General features: G+C 40.2%; 1 protein-coding gene across 20 annotated transcripts in view; it reads right to left on the reverse strand.

Moving 5' to 3' along the window:
- The window catches only part of Rabgap1l (RAB GTPase activating protein 1-like), a 595,699-nt gene that overhangs the window by 70,597 nt on the left and 507,157 nt on the right, over positions 1-17,945 (reverse strand). Inside the window, exons 1-2 of one of the 20 annotated variants that reach the window (XM_039090777.2) lie at positions 16,926-17,930; positions 15,077-15,781 (exon numbers count right to left, since the gene is read on the reverse strand). In XM_039090777.2, the coding sequence (XP_038946705.1) occupies positions 15,077-15,187 (111 nt within the window). In that variant the 5' untranslated portion in view covers positions 15,188-15,781; positions 16,926-17,930. 20 annotated transcript variants of the gene reach the window in all.

Raw genomic sequence — 17,945 nt, forward strand, 5'->3', positions numbered from 1 at the left:
ATGCAGACCGTCAGCTCTTCATCATTCACTGCCTGCTGACAGGGCCAGCAACTGCTGTAGGCAGAGCGGGGAAATAAACAACCCGCATGGAAAATGAATTTCAGCACATAACTTAGAAAGGGAGGCAGGAGATACCATGCCTGCCTGGTAGGGAGGCCTGAAGGTACAGCGAATGATGGGAACAAGTGGGCAAGGACACTCACACCTCTAATGCTCTTCACATCATCAGCTCAGTTGCTTGCACTGTTGTCTCCTCAACTAGACTGTTATCTTCTTGAAGGTCTCCGAACACTCAAAACACTGCTATGTGCTATACAGGAGGAGGTTAAATGAACCACCAACAAAATAAATGTGTAACACAATAACTACGACATTATCTTTTTGATGAAGCTAAGCTAAGAGGTAAGAACAGATACTTATGTGAGTGCATACTTGGTTTTCTAAGAATTTGGTACATAGATCTAAGAAGAGAAAAATAGAAGTTATTTAAAAATAACTTTGCAGGTACAATAGTACAGTGCTTGCCCAGATAGTACAAGGCCTAGGGTTCAATCTTCAGCATAACTAAATTAATTAATTATCTTCTACTTCTTATGTGCATAAATAGTGATGGATGTGTTTGTCATGAACACACAGTAGAACAATACCTATTCTTGCATAGTTCTTTATTGGTGTCCAGTATCCAGTATTGCTCATTGAGTGTGTATGGTGTGTACAGTGCACACCATGTTAGGATGGAGGAAAATGGAGAATAAAACTAAACATAACTCTTGCTCTTATATAGAGATTGACATAAACACACACACACACACACACACACACACACACACACATGCACGCACGCACGCACGCATGCACACACACTCTCATAAACATACTCACACACAAATTTTATCTGCCAAAGAAACACAGAGAAATCACATCAAGAAGGTGTGATTAAGATTTCTCCTAACCAGTTATAATATTACAGGAAAAGTATCTAAAACTGTTGTCTCAGATAATATAAATGAAAGAATTCATTATTCTTAAGCTAAAACAGAAAAAATCTATTTCTGAAACTCTAATTGAATTTCTCAGCTTCCAGTTATAAAGTTAGGTAAGAACATACTGTAAGTGGTCACCAATAAATACTACGAATATTTTAAGTCACTGTGCAAGCATTGCATGTATCCCAAAATAGTGCTTATACTCTTTATTTTTGGCACTGAGGTAGCTATCAGACTTACACAGTTCAGTTTATATTTTAAAAAGACATTAAGTACATTCTTACTCTCTACTACATTAATACATTGATAACCAGACTTAATAACATATCTTGCTATCTACTATATTAATATATTAATAAAGAAGCATATGCTATAATATCATAAATTTGGTATTTGCTTTGACCAGTGTATTCCAATATCATTAGTTTAGTTTACAATGTAGCTTTGTGCACTTTCTACATTAAAAGTATTTTCCTGCTCAAGGTGCACAGGCTCAACCAGCCTGCCAAAGTGCTCTGTAACTCCACACCTACTGAGAATCCCTGGACCACAGAGCTGAGCCATGTTGAAATGACAGCATTGGTTCCTAGAGCTTCATTGGCAAGACAGCGCTTCATAATTACTTTTGGAAGAGACAGGAAAGAAAAGTGCCAATTTGCTTAAAAGTTTCAGGAAAAATGACAGGAAAATTGATGGAACTGGATATCATCATGCTAAGTGTAATAAAACAGTCTTGGGAAGGCAAACATCTTTTTCCCCCCTATGCAGATTTATTTTTTAAAAAAAGGGAAATGGGGATACTCAGGGGGACAAAAAAGAAAAGCAAGTGAGGGGGTGTGAGCAAAGTACAATCATATATGTGCATGAAAATCTCAAAATAAAAAGATTCATATTCTAGAAGAAATGGGGCATGTTTATATATTTATAATAATTTTATATGTTATAATAATATATAAGATTAAGCAAAAACATTTAGTACAGATATCAGTAGTACTAGTAGAACTGTATCACAAATATATACTCTCATTGTAAAATGCTTTTAAAAATGATTCTGAAAGCAATTTAGAACTGAATTGCACTCACAAGATACCCACTACAAGGACTGGGGACAGAATGCTGTTGGTAGGGTACTTGCAAAGAAGCTCCTTATAGCCCTGGTGTCGGGCTTCCCATAGATAACCTAAGCATTGGCTGTAGGTAAAAGCAGGAGGATCAGAGTTTAAAGTCTTCCTCTGCTACACAAGAATTCAAGGCCATCCCACATGAGAGACTCTATTTCCAACTTTAAAAAAAAATAAGATCACTAGTATACATCAACAGCATGAACCAAAAGGACTTTCCTACTATTATGCAAATAGCACACGGGATTTAGAACAAATTCTCTCATAATATTTTGCATGGGTTCAAACAGGTGTTCTAATACAAATCTAGGTGATGACTGGACAGATGGTTCAGCAATTAAGGACACTGGCTGCTCTTGTAGAGGACACAGGTTCAGTTCCTAACATCTACAGAGGTCAGCTCATAACTTGTAACTGGTTTCTAGGGATCTGATGCCCCTTTCTGTCCTATGTAGGAACCTACATGCACATGGTAAACATATATACACTCAAGCACACATACACAAGACAAATTTTTTAAAAATACATAGTTGAAATGATGGTGGTTAGTGTAAAAAAGTACTGAAGAATCCATAATTAGGCCTAATCATGATAACCATCCACCCCCAAAGAAATATATTGATAAATCTGAATTCCAATTAGAATTTATTACATTTTCAGTGAATGTTTGTGTGTATGTGTGTGTCGATGATTTTCTGATGACAAATCTGTGGAAACACTAATTTATGAATACAAACTGTATAGTATTGAAAAACATGGTATTAATGTTTTTTATAGCTAATGAATCTGTAATGAGCACATTGAGAGTTAGTAATTTTACACACACACACACATTTGCTGATGCATGTATGTACACAATATATAAATACATGCATCTGCAAATATTTCCCCCTTCCCTTAACATCTCTGGTAGAGTACATGTATGTTTTTGCATATATGAAACAAACATACAAAAGCATAAAATTTCCAATAGAAGAAAAGGTTAGGAGGGTCTGTTTTAAAACATAAAAATTTTTAAATTAAAATGATAGTATATACAACTTTATGCTTCCTTTTATAATTATTATTTATTTAATGTATATGAGTACACTGTAGCTGTCTTCAGACACACCAGAAGAGTGCATCGGATCCCCATACAGATGGTTGTGAGCCACCATGTGGTTGCTGGGAATTGAACTCAGGACCTCTGGAAGAGCAGTCAGTGCTCTTAACCACTGAGCCATCTCTCCAGTCCCTGTATGCTTCTTCTTAACTAACATTTTCTTTAGACCAAACAACTATAGTCCTGACTGTATAGGATGTGAGGTTTTGTTCTACAACAGATACAACAGAAGAAGATACATGAACTATCATTAAATCATCAGGGAATTTCAAATTAAACTCACAGTGGGCTGTCAACCTTGTTTCAGGTAGAATGACTATTATAAAAAGCACTCACGGGTACCAGTACCAGGGAAGATGCTGAGTAGACCAAACTCTTACTGCTGGTAGAATGGAGGCTAGCACAGGCACTGTGGAGAACAATGTAACGTTCTTCAAAAGATGAAGATAGAACTCTTACATGATCCAGCAATCAATCCCAGTACTGGTTAAATATCCAAGGAACACCAAGTATCTGAAGGGTGTCACTTTAAAGAAGCAATGTGTGCCATTTGGCGGTATAATGGTGGAGTCGGTAAGTGCACCTAGGCCAAACAATGGAGCTAAACACAGGGACGGTGGCCAAAAAAGAATGCTGAAGTTTTGCTGCACATGCTCAGAAATGCAGAGAGTAATGCTGAACCTAAGGGTTCAGATGTAGAGTCTCTGGTCATTGAACACATCCAGGGGAACAAGGCACTTGAGATGTGCCGACCGACCTACAGAGCTCATGGCCGGATTGACCCATCCATGAGCTCCCCCTGCTACATCGAGATGACTCTCACTGAGAAGGAACAGATTGTTTCAAAGCCAGAAGAGGAGGTTGCATAGAAGAAAAAGATATCCCAGAAGAAACTATAGTAACAAAAACTCATGACATGGAATAAATTCAGCATAAAATAAATGCAGATAAAGTAAAAAAAAAAAAAAAGAAGAGAAAAAAGTTACATGATACCCAATGAATATGTGTAATTTTTATTACCAGTTAAGAATCATTTAAAATAATTTATTTTATCAGTTAAAAATATCAGTTATCAGTTTAAAATAACTTATTTTAAATATTTACTTGTGTTTTTATATGTATGTAATAGTCTGTCATGGGTACTTTTCTATTGCTATGAAGAGACACCATAACTAAAGCAACTTAAGTTTTTTAGGGGCTGGCTTGTAGTTTCAGAGGTTTACAATCCATGACTATCAGGCAGACAAGCATGGAGCTAGAACAGTAGCTGAGAGTTACATACTTATCAGCAAGCAGGAGGCAGAGAGCTAATGGGAATTGGCTTGGCTTTTGAAACCTCAAAGCCCATACCTGTCACACACCTCCTCCAACAAGACCAGATCTCTTAATCCTTCCTAAACTGGTCTACCAACTTGGGCTAACTATTCAAATATCTGAGCCTGTGGGGACCATTCTCATTCAAACTACTACAGTGTTTGTGTGAGTGGATGAGCAATATCCTCAGAGGCCAGAAAAGGTTAGCTGTCCTGGAGCTAGAATTTCAAGTAGTTGGGGCCTCCCTACATGACTGACTGCTGGGAACTGAACTTAGGTTCTCTGGAAAGGTAGAAAGTTCTCAAGCTGCTGAGGTTTCTCTCCAGCCCCCAAATCATTTAATTTTTCAAAAAGGGGGGGGGGATTAAAAACTAAAAGAGGGCTTCTACATTATTTTCAGCCTGTTAGAAATCTGAATGTAGACATTATGATCAGTGTTATTTTTGGTGTTCGTTGAGCTGAGAATCCTATTTCTAAGGCAGTGTATCATGCTCACGATGACTTAATACTACAGTTTGATACAGAGTTTGAGCTCGGCAGTGAGTTTTTGACATAACACTGGCTTCTCTAATAATATACCCACAATGTTAAACTTCTGTTAACCACACCTAAAACCTGAGTCATTCAATTTTATAAACACAATGTATCATACAAGAAAATAAGCCTTCCCACTTCATCTAGTTTACATAGCTCTACTTCACAGCCTGACCTCTAACTTCCTCCCCAATTTCATTTCTTACCACACTGACTCTCTGGTCCTACCCTTAGAGAGTGCTCTCCAGGTTCCCCCTGCTTGAGATACATTTTCCCAATTTCCCCACAGATGTTCACCTCTCAGACCGCAGGAGCAGGACCCTTACTGACGGACCACTCCATGTGAGGCCTGGTGAACATCATCATTAGCTCATGTTGCTGTTTTGCGTTTCTCGCTGTAAGAGTCACAATAGGTACTATGAATTGTTTTGCATGTCTAGATCTTCTGTGCCAAGAAAATAATGTAGTTAGCACACAGTAACAGAACAATGAATGTTTGGTTGGTGATCAAACTAAATAAAAATGTCAATGGCTAGTGCAGAACAATAAAAATCTTAAGAGTGTTTTCACCTAGTACGAGTATGAACACATGAAACAGATCAGTAAAAATTAGTGCAGTGTGTACTTCACGTCAACTGTTCCTGTAACAAACACTTCTATGAAAGCATATTTAGAATAGGTTCATTGTAATAGGAGATAGTCTAGGGCTTCTATGACTTAACTGCCATGAGGTCATCATCTATGATGGGGTGAGACTTTATGGCCATAACTGTTTTGAGATCATCCATGCCCTGTAAGTAACCCTTCATCCATGTTCCTAGCTTTTCTGGACCTTACTCCTCTGGAATTTCCTAAGGCTGTGCACTGTGGATCAAATATGCCCCCCACCAATCCTTACGCTGATACTCTCTTCTTACAGGATTTGGTCATGGGGCCTTTGGGAGGCAAGTTGTTCCTGAGAGGATGGTTATTCTTTCACAGGAAGTGGCTCTTTCTTTGCCCTCTGCCATGCTAAGCTACAAGAAGATAATCATCTGTGAACATGAGAAGGATCTGCACTGAGAGTCCCACAATGCTGGCAGCCTCTCAGGTTTCAGACTCTAGAGCTGAGGAAGTCACCCTTACCCAGTCTCTGGTACTCTGGCTGCTGACCGAACTGACTTAAGATATTCCTAAGAAAATCTCCCTAAGGAAAGTACCTTGCCCTGCAGGCAAGCAGTCTTTACAAAGTAACGGCCAACCCTGCTTCTGACTCTGAGTTTGGAATCTGCCATTCCACTTTAATTCACTTGGTATCAGACAGCTAGTTTTAGGATTATGGAATCTTCCTTCCAACACTAACCTCAGTGTTGCTGGCAGTCCACTCTCTAGAAACCTTCCCCACACACTTGTTATAACAGTCAAGGAAAAAGCGAGGATGACAACTCTAGTGCTTCTGCTTCCAACTCCCATGTCAAAAGCAAGTTCTTACTGGGGATTAAGAGGAAAAACAAACTAGTTAAGGGCTTTCAACAAGGCTCTGGTTCTCTCCAGCCTCAGGTCCCTCCTTTCCCCAGTGTGATCTTGGGGAAAGTTACTTAACTTCCCTAAGTCTCCATTAGACAGAGATGACAGCTCTGTGTGTGGTAGGTTAAAGCATCAGTAAGAATTTTCATGTAAAGCACCTACGCAAATGGGTTTTAATCAGCTCTGTTAGTTATCAATATGATCCAGCCAGTGTCCTGTCCCCCCATAATTAAGGCAGAGTCCTTTATTTAATCAGCTTAGCAAGATTACTGGGGATTACCCCTAATCTATTTTCCCATACATCAGACTGTCTATTTCCTAGCTGCATGACCCATGTACTTGCTGTCTGGGTTATTTCTGCTCCATCGTCTGTCCTCAGGGGGCATTTCACTCTGGCAAGTGCTCTTGGTTCATCATGTCTAATGGAGACCTGTTCTCTCCTTTCTCCTTCTTCCTCATGGTCTCCCCAGCCCAGTAACTGAAACTCTGTTTGCTTCTATTCTCCCCAGTAAATGGCTGTAACCACTTTTATTTGACCAATAGTTTTAAGTTGAAGAACAAGGTTACATGGCATCACTTGATGTACACGAGGATCTGCTTATGGGGCAATCAGATCTTGGCGCCAGTATTTAACATTTGCATACAGCAATACCAGACCAACCCCCAACACACCTACCACTGATTGCTAGGGTTATTGAATACAGGGAGCTAAAGATTACATATAAAGGACAGAAACTATGGAGTTTGCATATGCACAGTGAACTAATTGCTTGCATATTTTACAGTACAAATTCTTTGGAGCAGTATGTGGTGGTGCATATCTTTTATCCCAGAACTTGGAAGGCAGGATTTTTAATTCCAGCACTTGGGAGGCAGAACCAGGACAGGGATCTACAAAGTCTAGTCCAGTCTGATCTACAAAGTGAGTTCCTATCCAGCCAGAACTATATAGTGGGGCTCCATCTCAAAATAAAATAAAATTAAAACAAACACAAGACCTATCCCACACTCACTCCCCCAGAAGGAAAATATACATAGAAAGTCTGGTCTCATAGGTGTCCCCCAGAAGGAAGCTTATACGGAAACTAAAATAGAGTACCTCTGAAGTGTAGAAGAAGCTATGTGGAATGCTTGTTTAGAAACACAAATGAAAACCACAGAGCTTCTAAACAGGCAACTGAACCACAATGAGCCTTGTCTGGACTACAGGGGAGTGCATGGTATCTGAAAGTGTACATGCTTCCTCTTTGGGAAAAACTCAGTGAAAGAGGAAGCTGAGGGGAGGCAATGTTGAGAAAGTGAGGTGACAGGCTAGGAAGCTTTGCTGAGGTGGGGAGCACAGCACACTGTGTGTGTGTGCTTAGGGATATTACAGCCCAGGCCAGGTAAAGGAGAGAAAACAACCAACAGAGCGGGGTTCAGCAAAATGACTCATAGCAAAGGAAGGCTAAAATAGATTTGGTGCTTTCGAAATATCAACAAAAAGTAACTAATAACTTTAAAAGTGTGATAAAGAAGAATTTAAGTATACACAAAATATGCAGAACAGTCCACCATATATCTTCACCACCCATTTTTAAAGTCCCATGTTCGGTGTCAGCAATCATCCAATATTTAGTCTTTCACTGGGTGCAGGTTTGTCAGTCTCTCCCATGTTGCAGAGTATTACCATTTCATTCTTTCAGAACTGGCATTTGCACTGTATACCACTGTGTGTTTAGAAATTGACCGCATGCTGGATCTTTGGATTGTGTCTAGATTGAAGCTATTGAGAATAATGTTGCTATGTCAGTCATGTGCTCATGGGTTCTATTTTGCATCATCTTTTACCTAAAGATATTGAATCAATTTCAGTCCAAAAGCACACAGACTTGTGAGTCCGAGGCAGAGATGTTATTTAACATACGGTGGAGCTATAAATCTAGATGCCGCACAGCAGCAGTGTTCTGCCCAGGAATGAGTAAGCTGGGGATCTCAGGGACAGAGATAAATAAACTAGATGCAAAAAAAAAGTAATGAGATGGCAGGGATGCAGGGTGCCTGCCAACACAGGCCAGTCCCAGGCTTGCTGCCTGTCTCAAAGTTTGCCCTTGCATTTCAAAAAGGACACGCCCTGGCATCCATGCAATAAATTCCATTTCTTGCTTCATAGAATACAGAATTCTACTGTTAGGATCCTAAGATCCTTAACTCATCAAAATTAGTAAGTCAAACATGGAAAGATTGGGTTCCCTGAACTATTTTGAAATTGATAAAAGGTGCCAAGATAAGAATGTGGTAAATGACAATGAGAATAAAACTGTTCAATAAACAATTTAACTATGAGAGAATCTTAATTAGCTTTATAATGTCTGATTCTAGTCAATATTTGAAATGTCTATTCAGGGATGATTTATAAGAAACTGCACTGATATTATTTTCCTCATCTCTGGCATATGGAATTTCATGTGCCAAACCACTAAGGGGGAGACTGCAGAATGCTTACCCTCATCTTCCATCTATAGAACAGAGAAACTTTAGTTCCCTGAAAGAAGCCCCTTCTGTTGTGGGTCCAGTACTATTTTGGTAACTGTCAGTTAAAAATATCTATCCAGAGCCAACATAAAACAGCCCACCTTAGATGGTTAAGTGGCTTTTGTTAAAGGTCAAGGTTAACTACTGATCGATCAAGTCTCCTTCAGAGATAGAATGATACTCAATTTCAAGATGTAAGCAATGGTTAAAGTCAAAATGGGTCATCTGTTCCTTGTTTTATTCTTGATATCTGTTTTGGGTTTGTGTGTGTGTGTGTGTGTGTGTGTGTGTGTGTGTGTGTGTGTGTGTGTGTGTGTGACATAAGCTAAGTCACCTTCTAGGGAAAAAGAAACCTCGAATGAGAAAATGCCTCCATGAGGTTAGTTGGTAGGCAAGTGTGTTTAGCATATTCTTGGTTAGTGACTGACGTGGAAGGGCCCAGGCTACCATGGGAACCACCACTTTAGGGCAGGTGGGCCGAGGTGGTGTAAGAAAACAAGCTAAACAAGTCATTGAAAGCAAGTCAGAAAGTAAAGTTTCCCCAAGGTGTCTGCTTCAATTACTGCTTGCAGGTCCCTGCCTTGAGTTACTGCCCCAACTTTCCTGTATGATAGAGTGCTACTCTATGCTGAAATAAATCTGTTTCTCCCCAAGTTGCTCTTCGGTCACAGTGTTTATCACACCAATAGAAAGCCCACTACGGCAATATCTAACTTTCCTATTCTAACACCATGAAAATCTTGTGGTAATTTCAACCTGTTCCAATCAGTTGCTCTTTTCACAAGGAGCAATTATATCTTTCTAAGTGTGACCGTATCTATTGACTATAAGAACTAATGAATTAGTGTGGACTACCTTCCGATGAATACTGCCTTAGTCAACTGTCCAGGCACTTGTCAGCAATTTTCACCTGCATTTTTTCTATTGCCATTGCATTTCCCCCTGGGGCCATGTGGTCCTTGCCCCACCCCATTTTTGCCATGCTACTGCTAATAAAACCAAACCTATCTTCTCAGTACAGGGGCTCATAAACATTCTCCATCACTGGTCCTTCCAGCCATCCTAAGTTCAAGTGTCAGATCTACAAAACCTTCAGAGAGGAAAGCTTCTCTTTTCCTGTAGAACAGACCCAATACCCTAATCAAGCAGGGCAACCCAACAGCCTCTTTCTCCTATCATATGCACCCTCTCCTCTTCTACATCCCCACCACACCTTATCTACTCCGCTCACTCCTTCCTTCTGAAGCTAAGAATAGACCCCTTCCCAGTAGGGAGGTGATTGGGAAGAGTTCTCACTGTATCTTTACAAGTGCTCTCCTTCATGTGCTTGTGCTCCTGTATGAGAGTAGCACATGAAGGCCAGAAATCAACCATCTCAGGTGCTGTTCCTCTTGTTTTTTTGAGACAAGGTCTCTCCCGGGGACATGAGGCTTGACAATTAGGCTCTTCTCAATTACACAAGATCCTCTTATCTGCCGCAGTGCTGGAATTGTCAGTGGATACCACCACACCTGCCTTTTCACATATTTGCTAGGGATAGACCTCAGGTCCTCTTATTTGTATAACAGCAGATTAACAGCAGATCCTTTACAGGCTAAGCAAGACCATGTAACTTCAAAGGACTCTAATAAAGTCAGGTATGGTGGCTCATACCTGTAATTCCAGCACTCAGGAGGTTGAGGTGAGAGGATTGCTGCAAGTTCAAGGCCAGCCTAGACAATACAATGCATTCCAGCTTATTATGAGCTAAAGTATAAGACCCTTTCTTCATCACCATCTTCTTCTTCCAAAATAAAGTGTCTTAAGCAGTCACCGGCCTTTCAGACTTTTCTCGAGCTGTCCCCTGTTCACAAGGCACTCCCCTTGCCTAACAAATACCTGACCAGCCTCCAAAGCCAAAGTTACTGCTCTAGCCTTACTGTGGAGGCTTCTTTGTCACTGCTCAACAGTGGCAATTATTCTCTTGCTGGTTCTATCTCTAGTACCTAACAGGAATCTCATAAATACTGACTTTGGTCCTTTCTGTTATTAGATTAGCTGGGGGTCTTTGAAGGGTAGACATTCTACTTGTGCCCAGAATACTGTATTAAGACAAACATTAAAGCAATCTACATATTAGCACTTACTAACATACATCTGAAAGCAATATTCCTTTCATGGCCACTTAATAAATTAGAAAGTTGAATGACATAACTGAGCAGAATATGAATGGACATTTAACCTGAATGTGTGCCTGTTAGAGTTTGCATTAGCTCTAGGCTTACTCACTGCTTAAACATGAGATCTTGCATCCTGAATTTAAACATACATTCAAAGCCTTCCCTGGAATACAGTAAGCATGCCAGGCGTGACTTCCCTGTCATTTATAGTTGGCAGTTATAAACAGCTGAAGCTGGGCACGGTAGTGGTGCATGCCTGCAGTCCCAGATAGTCAGAAACTACCTACTGAGCCCCAGAGTTCAAGGGCGGCCTGGCAATACAACAAGGCTGCACCAAAAAAGAAAAGCCTGCAAAAGGACTAAGAAAGGCAGAGGTGGAAGAGGCTGGCCACTCTACTCACAGAGAGAGGGCCTGGGCAGCCTCTGAGTTCCTCCAGTGTTCCTGTGAGCATCTCATCTAAGACTTGTATACTCACGGGGAGAGTGGTGGTATGGTTTTATCTCTAAATACAAGGCAGCTAACTTCCAAACTTTCATTCTACATGTCAATTTATTTATATTTTTATTAAAAAGAAAAAACCGGGCTGGAGAGATGGCTCAGCAGTTAAGAGCACCCGACTGCTCTTCCAGAGGTCCTGAGTTCAATTCCCAGCAACCACATGGTGGCTCACAACCATCTGTAAAGAGATCCGATTCCCAATGCCCTCTTCTGGTGTATCTGAAGACAGCTACAGTGTACTTATATATAATAAATGAATATATCCTTAAAAAAAAAAAAGAAAAAACCTTCAGGGCTAATAAGATGGCTCAGTGCATGGAGGTGAAGGAAGGTGCCTGCCACCAACTCCCAACAGCCTGTGTTTGACTATCAGGACCCACATAATAAGAGAGCCAACTCCCGCTAGTTATCCTCTGACCTCCATGTGTGTATGTGTGTGCACGTGCGTGCGTGTGCATAAGGTTCTGTGTCTATATCTTAGAATCAGACATTTTTACTATTTAACATATTCCTCTTATGAAACAAAACCCAATTATAGAAAATACCTACTCCTGTATTAAATATCTAAATCTCTTTCAAAAAGGCCAAGAAGACAGTCCTTCCTGTAAGTTAAAAAGGGTATCATCACCTGCTTCAAATCAGTTCATACTAAAGAAAGTCTAAGGAATTTTTTCACATGATTTTGAGGGTTCATCTCAAACAAAGCAAAAAAGAATCACCATGGAATGTAGAACCAAAAGGAAATGGCTCAGGGGTAAGGGTTCTAGCCTCCCAGCCTGGTGACCTGAGTGGCCCCCAGGGCAGTAGGGAGACAAGTGGCTCCCAAAGTGGTCCTCTCATCTTTCCACACACCCCACCCCACACACAAAATGAATAAATTAAATGTAACTTTTGTGGATCTAGTTTTGAGACAGAGTCTCACTATAGCCCTGCTGGCCTGTCTCTCACACTGAAGCCTGTCTCTGCTTCCTCAGTTCTGGGATTAATCATGTGCCAACAAGCCTGGCTAAAATATAATTTTTATTTAAAAGTTTTGTATCCAAAGAAATATTCCATGCCTTTTACATGGAGCTTTTCGTATCAGCAATTCTACATCAACTATTCATAAATTACTGACAAATGGAGTGGGTCTTAGGAAGTGCATTACTCATTACTATTCAGTCATGCAGCCAGTCAGTCACGCTCCCATGCGCTCTCTCCAACATGCCCTCCTCTCCCTCCAAACACAGGAATACAATGTCTTATTTTTATTGAGCAGTGAGATGTTCCCTGTGACTCGGGAGCTCTGTATCTCTTCAGCTCCTCTGACCTCTCCATTAAGTATGCTCGGCCATTTTACTTCTGCTAGTTGGCTGAGTGCTTGCCTTTGTGTTATGAGGAACCAAAGCCGGGCGGTTAACAGGCGAGCACTCTGTCACTGAGCTACATCCACACACGCGTCTGTGTTTGCTTCCTCTCCGCCTGGTCTGAAAGCTCCTGTAAGTTTAGAAGAGTCTGCTCAGGAGGATCTTGGCAAAACCATCACAAAGAAACAAAAACCCTTCTGAATTCTTTGGGTAAATTCTTATAATGGACTATTATGAAATTAATGGATATAATGAAATTTAAATGTTTAGGACTTTCTTACTCTGATTCATCATATATGTGTTGGTAGGTAATCAACTTCATGAAATGTATTTAATCATAAATTGAAACTGTGGGGCTGGGGAAATGGCTCATCGGTTAAGAGCATTTTTGTTTTGTTTTGTTTTGTTTTTATAAGAGGACCCAGGCTTGATTCCCAGCACTCACATGTTGGCTCACATCCATCCATAAATCCAGTTGCAGGGGATCTGATGCCCTCTTCTGACCTCCCTGACCACCAGGCACATAAATGATATATAGACATACATGCAGACAAAGCATGCATGCTCGCACACACACACACACACACACACACACACACACACACACACACACACACACACACTAAAATAAATCTAAAGCAAATTAAAAAATAAAAATTATGTTTATTTTACTAAAGCATGTCATTGGCCAGATGATTCTCCTCATAAGAACCTCCAGAAGCATACTATGGTTTTACTTTTGCTTTATCCATTTAGTTATTTATGCTGCATTTAGGAACTGTGACAGAAGTGGAGAGGCTAATGACCTCACCTCTCTGGGTCCTCTAGAACGTTTTTAGATGATTATGTATGTCTAAGTTATTATTTTAATATAATCATATTGTGGTACAAAAATTTTTAAAAATCCGTTAATATCATTAGAGAACTAATCAGTGGCCCATTCCTTTCTCTTCCCCCATTATCTTACTTTTTTTAAAAAAATAGTTTACTCAGATCAGCAGCTAAATGTTGAAATATTACATCTGGTTGGTAAAACCTTTAAGTCTCTGAATCAATCCAGAATTCGTCACTTTATCTTTTTCATAGTAATTTACTACTTTGAAAAAAAAACTGTCACATTGTGATTTAGTGGTTCTGTGCCTTAAAACAGAGAAGTGGGGTTCACATTGGTAAGCTTTCAACTGTCACGATAAACTTCTTTCCTTCCTTCCTTCCTTTCTTCCTCCCCTTCCTTTCCGCCCACCCTTCCTTCCTTCCTTCTTTCCTTCCTTCCTTCCTTCCTTCCTTCCTTCCTTCCTTCCTTCCTTCCTTCCTTCCTTCCTTCCGCAAAGAGCACTGCTACCAAACAGGGCAACAGCACAGGTGCACTTAGGAGACTGCGTCACAGACAGGGATCACTCTATGAGCCTCCCTGGCCAGCAAAGAGGGAACAACAAACATTGTAACAACATTGTTTTCTATCCTGCCAGAATGCACATGCCAAGACTATAAGAAGGCAGAAAAATAAAAAATGAATGTTTTTTACAAATATTAAATCAAAACTAAAATTCTCCAAGAAGTTAGTTTGTTCTAGTTCTCCCTGGAGATCATATAAGACCGGAAAGCTATTTGGTTTCTATTTACAAAGCGATTTGATTCAATTTACAAAAGTGACATGGCCCACTGAAAGAACTGTTCTACTTCAAAGAGACTGAACGGAATGTGTGAAACTGTAGCTAGTTTCATAACAGTCATACACAGACACAAAGCAAAGTGGTACTTGGCATTATAAAACTCTTCTTAACCTCACTACAGTAGTATTTAAAGCATATTACCGACATATAACAATGTTTATTTATTAAACAAACCCACTGAAAGCCTGCAGACCTTGCTGTGGCCTGTAATACAGTCAACAGCAGCGTTTCTGATTACAAGAACCTACCCTTCTCTTGCTATAGAAGGTGCCCATTACTTTACAGAAAGAGAAGCCAGTGCAGTGTGTAAGGCGCCACCTACCATGGACCTGGGCTTGCTGATGGCCACCAGGCTAGTGAGGAAGTCTTCATCATGCAGCTGGCTGAAAACATGGGCATCATAGGCTACCATAATGGAGATTTCTTCCATCATCTTGCCAGCTGGCTTCTCCACAGCCGCAGCTGCTGCCCCAGCTCCAGACCAGACTATCCAGGGAAAAACTCCTACGGCAGCTCAGTGCTAATGCACACACCCACCTGAGAGCCAGGGGCTGAGTGATAAAATCCAGAGGGAAAGAGGAGGAAAAAGAAAAGGCAGCTGCTATCACAGACTTGCCTAGTAATTCACCCCCAATGGAAAACAAGAGGTCTCTTATCTACTCAGGAAGTGTACACCATAAACACCTGCATTCTCAACACAGCACATGAGAACTTCAGGTTCGGGAATCTTCTTCACACTTCAAAACACAGAAAGAAAGGTTTCCTTACTAGAAATATCCTATATGAAATTCATCCAAAACAAAAGCTGATTTATGTTATGTCCTTGGTAATTCAGATAGTTTCGAACAGTTCATCTCTTCATTGTTATTTACATGAGGATTCTTCTTGGAAGAAAAGTAACTTTTCTTAAAGCAATCAGTGCATATGTTTTCTTATTCTTAGAATTTATAGAATTCTTGGTGCAGTTAAAGTTTATCTCCTGAAGTCGGAAGCGGGGAAAAAGAATCCTTTCTCCCTCTGAGTATTTCTGTTAAAAAAAAGTACCAAAATATAAAAATGAAACAATTCATTTGGGACATCAATACTAGTTGATAATAATTTTCCTTTCTCCCACTAAAAATACAAATATCTAATGTGATTCTGGAGAAACATGAGGATCTCATTTACAAAATGTTTTTCTCCCTGATGATAAGTATGATTAGTCCTTTTATATCTAAAGTTTTCTTTTAATTACTTAGACCAGCAGATAGTCACAAACTATCCATTCCTTAGTCCCACAAGTGGTTTTGGAGGACAGCTGAAGATGGTAAGCAGGCTGTAAGTTTTCAAGAAGGGAAGTTCTCTCAATTTCCAAGATAAATGACACACGCTTATTCCATGCACAGTGTGGGTAAAGAAAACAGGAGGTAGGAACTTTCTCCAAAAGCAGGTTACCTGCTGTGCCTGTATCTGCCCTAAGTATTCTCAGTACTACAGTACTGAGAAGTATTTTCTCTTAGTATTAAACATTAGTTAGGTGACATCTGTTAAAATAAAAGACGATACAGCTATGTGTTGTGGTCTTTAGGCTTTATCGCCAATACCAGGATTATGTTATCTATATTTGCTGGGTTGTGAGAAAATGGGTAAACAAATTCAGAATAAAATCTAGTGTCTATCTTCCCAGGTTTTCCTAAAATTTTTCATATTCCATAGCATGTCTACTTAATGAGTATCATCTTGTGCCATTTAAATGTGACCGTGGGAGCTCTGCAACTCCTGTATGAGTTCTGTGGTAAAAGCACCTGCTCTCAGAAGGGCAAACATCTCTTGCTAGGGAATGGCCAAGTCTAATAGGCTTAAACAGAAAATGCGATATCTTAAATAAATTCTCATGATTAAAACAACTTCAAGCTGTGTGTGACCCTTCCGGGAGCCAGTAAAGCACTTTTACTTCATTTCCCCACAATGCAGCTTTGTGTGTAGAGGATTACTTTCATTAAGAATTTCCCAGCACATTTATCTTAAAGATGACTAGCCAAATAGAAATGAAAAGACAGTCAGGACTCGGGACATCATGAACTATCCGGGCAGTCCATACCTTCTGAACTCCTTTTTATCTTTTCAGTAGTATTTAAAGATAGCGTGGACCTCGTCCTATCTTCATCCGTGCAGCAGACTGGGAGATTTACCTTGCAGCGCGGCTGTCTGGACGGAGAGCCAAACCAACTGCTTTCCTACTTTCCTTTCTCAGAGGCTCAGCGTTTCCACTCTGATAATCTGAATAGCTCTGACAAAGACACCTGTTGTGAAAGGTAACCAAACTACTTCCCATCATGCCTTTCTTTGTGCTGGCAACCGCCCAGGGGCAAACAAGAATTATAACCTCATTTGAGCAGTCCCCTCTGTGCCCAGCGAGAACACATTTAGAGAAACAATAGGTAATCTTCTTCGTTAAGAACACAAGTCCCACAGGGCAAAAAGCACAAGGGAAAAACAGCAGCCCCAAGCACAAAGGTGCTGCATATTCAACTTAAGACTTAGGGATCAGAGTATCTGTGCAGGAATCGATTTAGACAACAACTCAAGGCTGTAAAGATAGTTTTAACTTTACATAAATGGTGGGTGGTTTTCTCAGATAAACAATTCTATAAACTCATAACTTACTTCCTTCAAGAATCCTCTAACAGCCACAGAGACTAGAGTACTACTGACATTTCATTTCTAAATCCAAAAATGCCTTTCCTGTCCACCACAGTGCTTAATTTTTATTTATTTATTTGTTTATTTATTTATTTTGAGCAACACTGACTAGGATTTCTAACCTCCTTCTTTATATTTTTGCCGTTCTTAAATATTTCTTAAACTATACACTCTGGGTCGTGCTAGGAAACCAAGTTTTTTCTTTACATAAACAAAATGCATGCTCTTTGAAAACTGATGATCTCTTCGGAAAACTTGCTCCTGGACCATTTTTTCTCTTTTCCAAGACATTTTCTACTGTCTCTGGAGCGTTCTGCTAACATCCCCCGCCCCCCAACTTGAGCAGCTTTTGTTCACTGTCCTGTTTATGACTAGCCTTCAGTTCCACCACATACCTTCTTGAGGCTTACCCCTGCCCACTTGGGTGACTGAAACCCACTGGATTATCTCAGGAGGGTTCCTGCAGTTCCAAACCTCACACTATGCCACTGAAATGGTGGTGGGTAGAG

This window comes from Rattus norvegicus, chromosome 13 (assembly GCF_036323735.1).
Source record: "Rattus norvegicus strain BN/NHsdMcwi chromosome 13, GRCr8, whole genome shotgun sequence".
Classification (NCBI taxonomy): Eukaryota; Metazoa; Chordata; class Mammalia; order Rodentia; family Muridae; genus Rattus; species Rattus norvegicus.